The sequence below is a fragment of the Mus musculus genome, chromosome 4, assembly GCF_000001635.26.
Source record: "Mus musculus strain C57BL/6J chromosome 4, GRCm38.p6 C57BL/6J".
In the NCBI taxonomy this organism is placed as follows: domain Eukaryota; kingdom Metazoa; phylum Chordata; class Mammalia; order Rodentia; family Muridae; genus Mus; species Mus musculus.
Window position 1 is genome coordinate 156,221,331 of NC_000070.6, and position 13,194 is coordinate 156,234,524.

Here is a 13,194-nt window from a genome sequence, read left to right on the forward strand (position 1 = left end):
GCCTTACCCTGCGCACCCGACAGTACTGGGTCTTCTTAAACTCCTTTACTTCTTGTAGTAGCTCTCACCTTACTGATCTCTGAGCCTCACATCTTCTGACTTCACAAGGCTGAGCCTGACAACCTGACTTTCTCAGCACTCTGTATTTCACAGTCACCCGCTCCAGCACCCTTCCCCTTTCCCCTAGCGGCAGAGCCTCTGGGGCTGTCCAGAATCTTACCGATGCCCCTCACTGGCTTGTTCCTAGAGTTACCTCCTTTCAGCTGCTCCAGCTGCTAGAGCCTGGTGAGGTGCTTCTATCCTCAGAGTCTAGAGACAACCTTGACCTGATGGGGTTAGGCCCTGGTATATTTAATGTAAGTCAAAGGACGGGCATAACTGCGTAGTCTTATGCAGGGCGGTGCTGGCTGGTTGTGTTGTTGAGAAGCAGCGGCCCCCTTGGGGGCCATCAGATCCACTGGATGAATCCCCCCTCCACTGCAGGCTTCCTGGGCTGTGGCCACTTCGGGTGGGAGGGAGAGGAAGTCTTGTTCCAGATAGGAGCCTCTTCATCTAGCAGGGATGTCAGAGACAGCTCAGGCACCAGCCTTTGAGAAGTAGCACCCCCTTCCCTTCAGGAGAGAAGATCTCCACTTACCTGGGGGAGGGGGCAGGGAACTGGGTTTGCCTTCTCTGGCAGGGGTGACCTGGAAGCCCCAAAGTACAAGTCTTACAGCCAGCGCAGATCAGCCCACCTGATCTGCCAAGCCCTTGCTACTTTCCTCTCCTTACCCTCCAGCTTCCTGTCCTACCATGCTGTCTCTGTCCAGAGTTTCTCTCTTCCCCATATTCTCTTGTTTTTCTCCTTGGAGTCCTAGAACCCTCTACCCAGTATCCCCTGATCTTTGGGCTTTGACACTAGAGTGTAGAATGTGACTTACAAGCTGAGGGAAGTCTGAGGGCTGTGGGCCTCTGCTCTTGAAGGAACCCCGGTGTCTCTGGGAAGCTCTGGGTTGCAGGGCACCTTTCTTGGTGAGTAAGTGGGAGCCCAGAGGCCCAGGCGAGCTGGAGATGCCAGAGCTGGATTCAGAGACAGGCACAGACACAGACACTGGGGGGAACGGGCTTGATAGGTCAGGTCCAGGCGATGTCTGTATCGCACAGAGGAACTGCTGGGAAAATGAGGGTTACCTGTAGCCCTGGTCTGGGACCACTCTAAAGCCGAGAGATCCCAGAAACACCCTCCCTTCATAGTCTTCAGGTTTCTGACATCTCCTGATCTCACTGTAGTGTATTCAGTCCTGGCACCGGCACCTAGTAGAGTACTGACCTCATCCAGGCCTTGGATGTCTGTAATCTTGTGGCGAGATGTAGCTGGTGGTGTGTAGGGATCAGCATAGAGCGGGGAGTGTGGAATGTCCAAAGAGTGATCCTGAGCCTCTGGGCCACTGTCTAGGTTCAGTGCACTCATCTACAAGAAGAAGGGAGCGCATGGGTTACCTCAATGAGATGCCTCAAGAGCCTTCTGTTCTTAGACCATGAGGTTTCTGAGTTCTAGGATCATCTACAGAAGTAAGGAAGTAGAAGCGGGAGGGAAAATGGCCTGGGGTCAGGGTATGTAGTGGGCTTACCTTGGTCAGGTCCAGGGGCAGGGGCAGTGGGACAGTTGAGCCAGATACTTCTCTTTGAGCTCTGCCCCTGGGAGACGGGCTACTGTCACTGGGCTTCATCTTCTTTTGGCCAGTGCTGACACAGTTAGAGTCGGTCTGGTTCTATGGAGACCAAGAACAAGTCAGAAAGATACCGGGGCTTCCTTCCCACAAAATCTTCTAGGAGGCCGAATGGGGGTCTCTTCCGTTCATGTGCCCTCCTTCACTACGGTCCAGCAATCACCAGTATGGGACAATGGTACCTAGGCTACCCAGGAGACAAAAGTCCCCCCCTTTTTTTTTTAATCCCACTCCCATGTCATTCCTTTAGGTACTTACAGGTACAGGAGGGGCAGGGAAGCCTATAGTGGTTGGCACCGAGGACTCAGGGAGGGACTGGCTGGTGGGGAACACTGGACACTCTAATTTCCAGCTGCTCCGTCCATTGGAAGAGAGTGAACCTCGGCCTCTACCTACAAGCTAAGTAGCAGAAGTAAGGTGAGTGGCCGGGTCTGTCTCCTTCTCTATCCCCGCTTGGACCTAACTTCCTGCTCCTAGTTTGCATCACTGCCACACCCGAGTTACAGGGACCTCACTGACTTCTCACCTGTGTGGGCTTCTGTAATCCTGGGAAACTCTCTGGGCCAGGTGGCAGGTGGGCCCCATCCCTGCGAGAGACAGTCCTGAGGCACAGCAGCCATTGGCTATAATCCTCATAACTGGCACATACCACGCGGATGGTGTTGATGAGGTGGCCTAGCACACAGATATGTGAACTAAGGTCTGACAGGACAAGTACATCTCTCATCCCACAGAGCAAAGAGATGAAGCGTCCACCAAACTCACACCCCTCCCAGAAGCCCGGTCAAGCAGTGGCTAGTTCTCGGTAGGACCCTACCTTCGATGAGAAAGGAGCGAATCTCCTTTTCCTTCTCTTCTAAGTTGATATGGATGGCACTTAGTGGAAGCTCCCCCTGTAGAACGAGGACTAGGTGTTTATCTGGGTCATCTCAGCCTCTTCCTGGCCCTATTCTTCCATCCTGATCTCTAGAGCTGGGCTGGAAACTCAGGATGACACTCTGAGAAAGGCCAGGCAGCTTTGTTCTGGAACATCTCCACTCTACCTCCTGTTGGATCTTCACCAGCTAATGTCAGTTGTAGGCAGATGCTAATAGGGACCGGCCCCTGTGAGGGAGGCCCCCTTGTTTTGATTTTCAGTGACTGTGAGTGCACACCAGTGTCATGCTTTAGTCCTAGACACATGCACACGCACCTCCCCCCCTTCCATGATGCATGGAAGCTGCTCAGAGGGGCAACATGCACCAGAGATCCCAAGAAGTAGATTGTTCCATTCCACCCACTCCAAGAGTAACAATGTCCCTGCAGGATGAGATGGGATTTAGAGGGTGGAGACTCCTGCTCTGTGCCAGAGCAGGGACCAGACTGACCAGGGCAGTGGGGCCAGATAGGTGGAGCCCTGTGCTCTGTCCCAACAGGCCCTGAAATACAGGTTTCTGAGTCTCCACCCCCACCCCAGAAAGGGCACCTTCCTGGTCAGGTATATGTGGAGAGGGCCAACCTTAAAGCTAAGGCCTTCTGGTTCCTCAGAGAAGATGGCCAGGGATGCTGGGTATAGTACCAGAAGCCGGTCCCACTGTTCCTGTAAGGGGTCAAAGGGCAGAGTAGGGTTGGGCACCCGGAGTCCAGCCTGACTTGTTCCTGCATCCTTCCCCATCTCCTTGCACCTCAGGTCTTTCCCCACCTACCTGGGAGGGCAGATGCTGCAGCTTGACCCTTGAGGCACAGATTGCGCCGCTCATGGAACCACACCCATATGCTCGCCGTAGCTGGGTCCAGGGGGGTTTATCTCCCAGAGACCCCTGAGGAGGAAGAAAGAATAGGTCAAAGGCAGGCAGAGAGTCTGGGTGGGGGAGGACTCACAGGCTCTTGCTACTGACCTGTGGGGGTGCCGAGTGGCATCGTTGTAGACCCAAGAGAGCCATTTGCTTTTCCAGGTGGTAGAGCCAGTGGCTGAGCTCGGCCTCACTGTGGCAGAGAACAAGGAGTGGGGCAGGCAGCGGGCCTAGGGGCAGAAGAGTCAAGTGGGCGAGGGCTCAAGCTCAGAACTCACAGAAGCCCACAGGAAAGTCTCCTCTCCAAGGGCTGCAAGTGGACCTCCAATGCCCGGTCTAGAGGTCCTGGTCCAGTTGTGGCCAGGCCAGCTCTCTCCACACACCTGTAATCTGGAAGGCATGTTCTCTGGACCCATCAGTCGGGCAGATGTTCAATTCCGTCAGTGGGAGCAGTCCCTGCCACAGGATAGTATAGGAGGGGCTGCAGGGACTCCCAGGGGACACAGTCCCTCCCTCCCTCCGTCTGTGCCACTCACCTGGAATGTAAGTCCCTCAGAACCATGGGCCTGGAAGTACAGGTGGGAAGGGAACAGTTCTAGATAGCAGTCACTGATGTCCTAGGGGAGAGCAGAGCCACTGGTCTCAGAGGCTGGGAGACAGCCCCGGCCGTGGATGTTGGCTCCCACGTATTTGCCGACTTGGCGTGGCTCCTACCTGGCTGTGCTGGAATCGCAGCCGAACCTTGGAGTAGTGAACAACCTTGCCTAGGTTCCTCACAGGTGTCCTCCGCCACCCTTTTTTGAATACACTCAGGAATGGCTGTTCCAGGTTTTCTGGGTGATGTTCTGGGCCCGGGATGTCCTGAGGGAGTAGGGCTCAAGAGAGGGACCAGATGGGGCCGGATCCCCAAGCGATATACACACAGCTTCTGTATATAGTTCTGATCTGTCCGTGCGTGGCCACAGAATGCATTCCTCAAGAACACACACATACATGCACACCACACACCCCTAAGCCTCGTCACATAAAAAGTGGAATATATGCATACCACACATATAAATATAATGCTCCCTGCAGTTACAGCTCTGCGCTCTATGGTATAAACTTAAGTTGGTATCACTGAGTTCAGTCCTTATCTTCAATACGGCCTACTCTGTACAACTTCACTTTGGTCATTCCACACCCTCAGACTTGCCCCAGAATTCAGAAGTGATATTATGAGAATGAGATAATGCTCACAGCCTTCTCAGGTTTTCAGTAGCAGTTGAAAGTTTTTTTTTTAAATCTAGTTCTATGAAAAAATGAAATAAAGAAGAAAAATCCAATATTTATTGTAATATTTACTAATTTCTTTAGTGTAAATATTCCCAACATTGCCCAAGTTGAGTTCGGTAACTCGTGATGTCGTGAACTTGGAACTGGAAAGAGGTACTAGTCAGTTGTTGTGAGTCTCTGCTGGCTATCCCAGCTCACCACATACATACTACGTATCTTACAGTGGAAGGTAGAGCATTGGCAATGGACTGAGGAGTTCTCTATGACTAAACTTGGGGCCCCGTCCTCTCCTTCGTTTTTCCATTATGTAAGACACATGATGTCTCACCTTTGCGTGTGCGAGTCTCTGCTCAGCCCTAACTTCCCATTTTACCCCTCTGTGGGCTCTCTGTTCAGGTTTACCTTCTTTCTGAATGTCCTAAAATTCAGCTTTTGCTTTTCACTTAGTACTGGTTTAGACTGGCTTCTCTTGTTTTGTCTTGACTATCTTTGACATAGTAATGGAAGAAGGTGACAACAGAAGTCTTATTCTGTTTTGCTCCTTGCTGACTCCACACAGTCTAGAACATGACCCTGGGATGTTCTGGGAGGATGGGAAAGAGGTAGGTCCAACATCTGCACAACTTTTAGACAGTCTTTGAAGAATCCTCTATATCATTTTAGAGATCAGAAATGGACTAAGTTGCGAGCCACAGGCTTGGGACGGGTGCTATGTTGCCTTTGGAAGCTGTCAAGGACTACCTGCATGGGCTACTATACACGGATCAAGTTGAACTACCTCTAGTGCAGGCCCTGGGAATGTGAACAGACAAAAGCAGCTCATATCCTCACTGACTCTGGGTGGGGCCTCCTGTACGTACACCCAGTGTTGAAACGCATGCTGGATGGCACTGAAAAATAGGCCATGAATAGGAAAGGCTATGACGCTGGTCCTGGTGCTCAGACAGCTGAGGGCTCAGCTTAAGATTGTGGCAGGGCTAGTTCTTGTTTAGATGCAAAATCTACCTAGAGTCCATAGTCCATGTACGGTGCTCAGGACTGGTTCTCTGCCTGGCTAGGGCCCCTTTTCCTGATCCCATTTCCTGAGGGTCACACTTTCCAGTTATTGTGACCTGACTAGGCTCAACTACTCTGGAACTTTGGGACTCCTTCCTAGAATTATTTCCTGGGCCTGACTGGAGGGAGTCAGGGTCTGAGATGTGCCCACAGGGAGGGGATGCCACCCTTGGTCACGCCAGGCCCCATTTCCCTCTTTATTTCTTTGAGGCAGTAAGGTTTCTAAAGGTGACACCCGTCTGTAGAAATCCCTGGGGCCCCAGAGACCAGGAGGGGCTGGTTTCCCAGTTTTCCTAGGATCCTGTGAGAAAGGTATACCTTGGGAGTTTGCACCAGCTGCAGCACCCAAGAATCCAGGAGCCTTGCCCCAACCCTGGTAGAAGCTGCACATATATAGCAGATCCCAGCCCACTGGGGTGGGTGTGGTCCTCCACGAACAGCAGAGTAGGACGTGTTCCTGTCAGACCTGCAGCCCTGGCTCCTCTCAAGTATTGCCATAGACTTGGGAAAAGGGGAGGGGAAAGGTGTGTTTTTCCTCGGCGAGTCATTAAACCCACAGAATGTTTAGCCTTCTGATCTCAGGAGGGTTAGCTGGCTTCTTGCTCTATGGGGATGGGTGCCCGCCTAGATGGCAACATGGCAGCTGTGGGCTCCACAGTGACCCTGGGGGACTGAGGCCCGCACTATGCTATTTACCAGAAGCTTCCACACAGGTGTTCGGCCCGCAAGACCCAGGCTGGGGCGGTGGAGGTTGAGGGCGGGGCCACTGTCCCTTTGGATATATCGCAGACTGGGCTGGCTCTGCCTGCTCAGCACTCACTCAGTGCTGGTCTTGGTTTCACTCTCAGCCTAGACTCTTGAGCGAGCTCCCAGGGAGGAGCCAACTTCCTCATCTTGCTTTGGATTTGAATCCCTCCAAGCAGACCAGGGATCACCCCAAGCTGCTGGAAGCTGTGATGCCCCCATGATCACTCACACTGTGGCACACACAAGCACACAGGGAGAAGCACAAAGCTGTACTCAGACTCCAGGCCCCGAGCCAACCACTCCAGCCGGACACGCCCCTCCGCTCACCGTCCCAGGGATGTAGTGGAAGATCCTGTTAGCCGCGGTGTCCCCATCAGGCCTAGCCTCGGTGCCAAACAAGCCAGCCAGCTTCCTGGCGCTGTCTTCTCTGGGAACAAGGGAAACCGAAGGCTCAAGGCCTGGTCCAGGCAGCAGGTCCAGGGAGACCCTGTTCCCTTGTGGCCAGGCCACACCCCTCACCTGTTTCCCTTGAGCGAGGGCTTTCTGGAAAAGGAGGCCCGTAGCCTCCTGGGGGCCTGAGGGACGCAGTGGCTGTTCCCCATGGATGGCAGCTGCTAGCTTGTGCTGGGCAGGTCCACAGGTCTGGGTTCTTGGTTCCTCTGTTAACGCCTCCCGCTGGTGGGCGTGGCCACAGGACGCCCTGCCCCTACCTGGGGAGGCTCCTCTCTGGGCCCGGATTGGCCCCTTTTGAGGGAAACCTTCCAGTGAGGGCCCAGGTTTCCTAGGCCCAAGGCAATGAGCCTTGGGGTAGAATAGGTATCTCCTGATTGGACCAGGAGCCCCCATCTCAGCACCCTGCATAGACCTGGCCAGAAGGGCCTGCTCTGTATACACCCGCACACTTGTATTCAGACTGGAGGAGCCTAGACGTTGGAGTTCTATGGAGGCAGGGATTCTCCAGTTGCCCCTCCCCTGCCAGGGTGCACACATCCTGTTTCCACACGAGTCCCAGCTGTCTGAGTCACTGGTGACTGTCGGGGGTGTGTTGCTCACTCTCAGCTGCTCAAGAGGTGCAATTTCATATAAAGGGAGAGAGACCTGAACCCTCCCCCAGCTTCTCTTCATTCTGGGCCAACCCTTATCCAGAATGAAGTCAGGGTCCCCAAAGTTTAATCAAATGCAAGAAAGAGGCCACGTGCCTCTCGGGTTCCTAAGGCTATCTTCCTCATTGGCCCCACACTCCCAGATCCCAGGAGCCTCAAGACTAGGATGACAGCCAGTCTCTGTTCCACTTGAATGCAGAAGTGCCATTTTGCAGCCCCAGACGTTAAGGTAGCGTTTGAGTCTGGCTGCACACTTGCCTGTAGACCTTCACTCTGTTGTCCAGAGAGGAGCCAAAGATGTGCTGTAGAGCCACAGCAGAAGGTACAAAGGGGGCCAAAGATGGACATTCAGCCTCAGGCCCATGGAGCCCAAGAAACATGTTTATTGTTCAAGTTGGCTCATATTGCTGTGTAGGATCTAAGTGCATGTTGTGTGCCCAGCTCCATAGAAGACCCAGAAAAGACATCACACTGTGTACACGGGACATAGGAAATAAGGCTGCTTTGTGTCCTTCAGGGATAGTGCCTGGCAGAGACAGATAAGTGCTGTGTGCAAAGCGCTGGCTAGGGGTCTGCATCATCTTCTTAGAAAGCCCTTGCCGCTGCTCCTGTTGCCACAGTTGCTCTGCCCCTTCCTGCTTGCAAGGCCCAGCTGTGTTGCTCATCCTCCTTCAGTGAGTGTCTACCCAGCATTCTCTATTGTCCCACAGAGGGAGACAGGCAAGAGAACACTCCGAAGGGGTCCTTGGTCCCCTCAATGCAGGAGAGCTGACAATCGAGAGTAAATGTGTGAACCTGTAGCTGCAGCACTTCTCATCCATCAGTAAATAGTGAGTCAATAAATACGTGAGTAGACAAACAGCGCACACATAAATGAACGAGGACAAATGAACACCGAGACCAAGACCGAAGGACAGGAAATCTCTGGTGGGCTACGTGATCTGCCCTAACACTTGGTAGAGAAGACAGAGTCGGTAGGGCCACCCCGTAGGGTTTAAGGCATGTGGGGGGCTGCAGGGCCTCTGTGCAGTCTGGCGCGTGTCAGAGGCTGGTAGAGGACACAGACAGCGTGGGTGAGGAAGGTGGTGGGAAGTTGAGCAGCTCCAGCACCGCCACGCCCACACTGCTGCGTCTTGTGAACATGCAGGATGCCGCCACCCACTTGTTGGTCCTCGGGTTGTACTTCTCTATGGAGTTGAGGCTGGAGCTGCCGTCATTGCCCCCCACGGCGTAGAGCCAGCCGTCCATGGCCACCAGGTCATGTGTGCTCCTGGGGAGTTGGATAGGCAAGAGTAAGCCCAAGGGGCAAGCCAAGAGACAGGCCAAATGAGTGGGGCACAGAGGGAGTAACCATAGGGACAGGGCAACGAAAGGAGCCCCCTATGCCCGGGGGGAACCCAAGGACCTGCCGTACTGTTGAGGTGCTGTGTGCACAACCCCTGGGGCTACACTCCTGGAATAAACCAGATGTAGTGGCAGAACCACTCACCACCCGCCCCTGGCCTTATACACCTGCGGATATTCATGGGTGCCACACTCTCCCAGGCACCAGCCTTGGTGCTATATCTCTCCACTGAGTTGAGGCAGCTTGTGCCATCATTGCCCCCTGCGACATACAGGGCACCCTCCAGCACTGCTACTCCTGCTGAGCTGCGCCGGCTCAGCATGGAAGCTACAGGTGTCCATGAATTCACCTGTAGAGACAATAGGACAGGCTGGAGGCAGACCCACCAAGGGCCCCCCAACCCTGCCACCACATAGACTCTACTCTTGGTTGGGTATCTGAGGGTCAGGGGTGGGATATAGAAAGCAGACCCCTTGGGTGGCACAGATGGCCAGAATCTGGGATTATGCCCCATCCCCCCCAGCACTTTAGAGGAGGACATTGTGATGGGGTGCGCTATGCACCTGGGGCTCATACTTCTCCACGGTGGCCAGGTGTGACGAGCTGTCATAACCACCCACGGCGTACAGGTTCCCATCTGTGGGAAGGCAATATACCCACGAAGCTCCTGCAGGGTGTAGGAGTTTTGGGGGTGGGTGGGAAGGGGAGAGGCAGGAAAGCGGGTACCACGGGAAGCCTGTCACCCACCAAGTGTGGCCACACGCACATATCGCCTCCGGGTGCTCATGGCAGCAATGGATGTCCATGTTCCCGTCAGTGGGTCATATCGTTCAGCACTGTGGACACCAGAATGATGCCGACGTTCAGTTACAACAGTTAAGTCATCCTTGCCCAGGCTCTGTCCCCTCACTCCCCCCAAAGCTACGGCTGAAATCCCGGGCATCACAGACTCTATGAATAGAGAGCAAGGTGTGCTGGGCGGATACTGGCTGCTGGCTGCTTGGACTGGAGGGAGGGCCCCTCCAGGAGGAGAATGGTGCCAAGGCCCTGCGGATGCTGTGCCCTGAGGTAAGGAAGCCTTGAGGACCCAGTAGCCTGGATTAGGCCCTCATTCTCTTAGCCAGATGTGACTTCATAGTTAAGCCAGCCTTAGCTGCTGCTGCTGAGCCGACCCTGCAAAGCCACTGGGGCCCTAACCCAAACTACTACCTGTTGAGGCAGGAAGCCCCATCGTAGCCACCAGCTGCATACAGGAGCCCATGCAGAGCAGCTACACCTAGGCAGCTCCGCCTTGTGCCCATGGAGACCTCGGGCTGCCATGTGTTTGTCACAGGGTCATAGGACTCCACCGTAGCCAGGTCTGAGGTTCCATCGTAGCTAGGAGAAGAGTCCGCTACTGACCAAGGATGGCCCGGCAGGCTTGTGACAAACCTTTCAGCCTACATGGCCAGCTTCTATGCTTACCCGCCCACAGCATACAGTCGGTTCCCGACGGCAGCAACTCCTACACGAGCCCGACGTGTAGACATGGAGGCCACCACATGCCAACGGTCAGTCCGCGTGTCATACGCTTCACAGTCTCCGTGGATCGCGAACAGGCTCCCACCACCTAGAGATGGGTAACTATAAATAAAGGGGCTCAAGGCTGGGCAGAGGACTCTAGTGTGACCCAAGTACAAAGACATGAAGGCTCCAGGGGTGGGAAGAGATAGAGACTGGGACACACTAGTGGGCCCCATCCTATAGGGTCTCTGAGACACACAGGTCTAAGTATAATGGGTTGGGTTTATAGTCTGAGTTGGGGTGGATGGCCTAGGGCAAAATGGGAAGGAGAAGGGGTTTAGCATACCGACAGCAAAGAGCACAGGGCCAGCGCCCTCACATCGACGGGGTCTCGTGCGGCTGGTTCCCAGAACACCTCTCTGCTCAGGCAGCAGGTGGAACTTAAGGGCCTCGATGAGCAGATCCTTGCAGTCAGGGTGATGCCTCACAAGGCTTTCGGCATCCACGTGGCCCAGGAGGAAGTCTCGGCTCAGCAGAGGCAGCCGTACACACTTCATCAACTAGGGCAGGAAGCGCCATGTAAGGCAAAACCTTGGGCGTACTTGGCCCAGGGCTAAGACCCACTCAGGTGCCTATAGCACCTGTGAGATTGGGTCTTGAGACAGGTGGCTCAACCACTCCAAAGGAGTCCCTGGATGGAAGATGCTAAGGACTTGAAGAAGTAAGCTTATACCGCAGCCACCTGCATTCCCTTCTGACAGCACGGGAGCTCCAGGACCTGGCCTCACCCTTGGTACATGCTGCCTCCGAGTGTCTACGTCATGTTTGACCCAGCTCAGGACTGCACGGTACACATCTTCCTCTGAGGGCACGTTCAGGCTATCACTAGAGACCAATTCCAGCACCTGGGGGCGAGAGGTCCTCAGACCTGACATCTGGGTAGGGGAGGGCCCAGAGAACCCTGAACGTGTCTGAGAGTATCAGACAGAGGGCATGTGCGTGTCCATGCACAAACACGCACACTTAACGTTCTTAGAGTGAAGAACCAAGCAGAGTCAAGATTCACAGATTTTGTTCCCAGTAGAGGGGTAGAGGGGTGAGGGGTGTCCAAGGTCCTAAGTAGTCTCGGGTACATAGAATCAGAGACTGGGAAATCATGGCCCTAGAATGCGGTAAAGACAGGCATCTAAGACAAATGATTGGGTGACATGAGAAGATGGAAACAGGGTTGGGAGGAGATGGCCAGGGAATGAATCATAGGGTGAAACTCGCACCAGAAACTTGAAATGAGGATTGCAGAACACTGGCTGCAAGGGTCTGGGCTTGGGCAATACATGGTGGGGGCTGGGCCCAAACTGGCATGTTACCTGCTTCAGTGGTTACCTGCTTCAGTGGCAACAGCATGAACTCCTCAGTCTTGGCCACATCCACGAAGTGCTGCAGCACGTACCTGTGTGCTGCCTTGAGCAGGTCACTGCATGAGTGTGTGTCTGCAAATCCTCGAATGCCCAGGCAGTTGGAAGGGTCCAGCTGGCTCAGGAGGAACTTGCAGCAGGCATCTCGAACACCATTCAACTGTAGAAGGCTGGCAGCTGGGAGCAGAGTCTGGGGCATGAAGATGGGTGAGGCAGGAGGGTTCCAGAAGAGCACAGAGTGACTGGATATTGGGGAGAGGCATGGGGGGGGGGCAGGGCACACAGATCTGGGCTGGAGATCTCAGGGGACGTGGGTATGGGAATGGTAGGCCTCACCTGAACGTTGCCCTCGCCCACCACGATCTCAGCTGTGTATGCAAACTGCACCAGCTGGTCTAAGGCTTGCGGGTCAATGTCATGCAGTGTCACATGTGTCTGGCGGCTCTCACTCATCTCATCTGTGAAAACAGTGGATTAGGCGGCCTACCCGGGGAGATCTGCGGAGATTCCCCCTAGGGCTGCCCAGACTGTTGTATGTGGTACTTGCTTGTGAACATGGCGTGGAAGTAGGGGCTACAGGAGGCCAACACCACCTTATGAGCCCGGATCTCCTTGGCAGCCACATGCAGGACGATGTCGCACAGGAGGCCACGCTGCCGCATGCGGCTCATAGCCACAAAAGCATCATGGTAGTGCCGCTTTGAGTTGTGTGCCACACTGTGACCCTCTCTGCTCAACAGCTGCATCGCACCTTCCATCGGGGCTGCAGGCCGGGCCTGCCGGGGCCGAGCTCGCTCTGCCTCGGGGCTGCAGGCCGCAGGACTAGGTCAGGGTTTGTACCCTGTAGAGGGCCACTCACCCGCCTTTGAGAACTCCCAGCACAGCCAAGGCAGCTGCGGTCTATGCCCAGGAGTTCGTTCAGTCATCAGGCACCAAAGCCCATGGAGGACCAGCCTGTCACTCACTGCCACTTTCCAGGGCTCTAGATCTCTCTCCGGTCCAGGAACCTCGCTGGAGCCGGAGCAGATTCTTTCATAAATGTAAGCCTGCTCTACCTGTCCCCCTTCCTCTGCTGACTACCTCTCCTGGGGCTCCGAGCCCCTCATCTAGTGCCCAGGCCACTCATGGGGAGGAAGTTGGCAAACGTTGTCCATCTGAATCCCCAGATCCCAGTCACCATGTGACCTCACCCGGCCCCGGGAGCAGCGCCTTCTGCAGCTCTGCACAACCAAGGGGCTGAGACCCTGCAGCACTTCTTGCAGGACGCCC

General features: G+C 54.7%; 2 protein-coding genes and 1 non-coding gene across 4 annotated transcripts in view; all 3 read right to left on the reverse strand.

Moving 5' to 3' along the window:
* Positions 1 to 125: 125 nt before the first annotated feature.
* Positions 126 to 7,212, reverse strand: Plekhn1 (pleckstrin homology domain containing, family N member 1). 2 transcript variants are annotated; one of them, NM_001008233.3, is made up of 16 exons: positions 7,079 to 7,212; positions 6,887 to 6,986; positions 4,196 to 4,342; positions 4,018 to 4,098; positions 3,865 to 3,937; positions 3,587 to 3,711; positions 3,395 to 3,508; positions 3,208 to 3,288; positions 2,527 to 2,602; positions 2,236 to 2,384; positions 1,968 to 2,108; positions 1,611 to 1,751; positions 1,310 to 1,450; positions 921 to 1,151; positions 638 to 686; positions 126 to 552 (listed from the first exon to the last, which is right to left on the reverse strand). In NM_001008233.3, exons 1-16 carry the CDS (start codon positions 7,159 to 7,161, stop codon positions 449 to 451), a joined length of 1,836 nt encoding a protein of 611 aa, NP_001008234.2. In that variant the 5' UTR covers positions 7,162 to 7,212; the 3' UTR covers positions 126 to 448. The 2 variants fall into 2 exon arrangements, with proteins under 2 accessions (NP_001008234.2, NP_001355568.1); NM_001368639.1 differs by having other exon boundaries at positions 921 to 1,148; positions 7,079 to 7,182.
* A 501-nt stretch (positions 7,213 to 7,713) lies between these two features.
* The window catches only part of Klhl17 (kelch-like 17), a 5,814-nt gene continuing 333 nt past the window's right edge, over positions 7,714 to 13,194 (reverse strand). Inside the window, exons 2-12 of the mRNA NM_198305.2 lie at positions 12,473 to 12,732; positions 12,262 to 12,383; positions 11,894 to 12,115; positions 11,299 to 11,415; positions 10,857 to 11,070; positions 10,472 to 10,616; positions 10,217 to 10,384; positions 9,755 to 9,843; positions 9,571 to 9,644; positions 9,175 to 9,356; positions 7,714 to 8,932 (exon numbers count right to left, since the gene is read on the reverse strand). Coding sequence (NP_938047.1) covers positions 8,704 to 8,932; positions 9,175 to 9,356; positions 9,571 to 9,644; positions 9,755 to 9,843; positions 10,217 to 10,384; positions 10,472 to 10,616; positions 10,857 to 11,070; positions 11,299 to 11,415; positions 11,894 to 12,115; positions 12,262 to 12,383; positions 12,473 to 12,732 — 1,822 coding nt within the window. The 3' untranslated portion in view covers positions 7,714 to 8,703. The remainder of the gene's footprint in view (positions 8,933 to 9,174; positions 9,357 to 9,570; positions 9,645 to 9,754; positions 9,844 to 10,216; positions 10,385 to 10,471; positions 10,617 to 10,856; positions 11,071 to 11,298; positions 11,416 to 11,893; positions 12,116 to 12,261; positions 12,384 to 12,472; positions 12,733 to 13,194) is intronic.
* On the reverse strand, positions 8,729 to 8,785 carry Mir7658 (microRNA 7658). Its single transcript, NR_106118.1, has one exon. It is a non-coding gene; the product is annotated as a microRNA 7658 (primary transcript).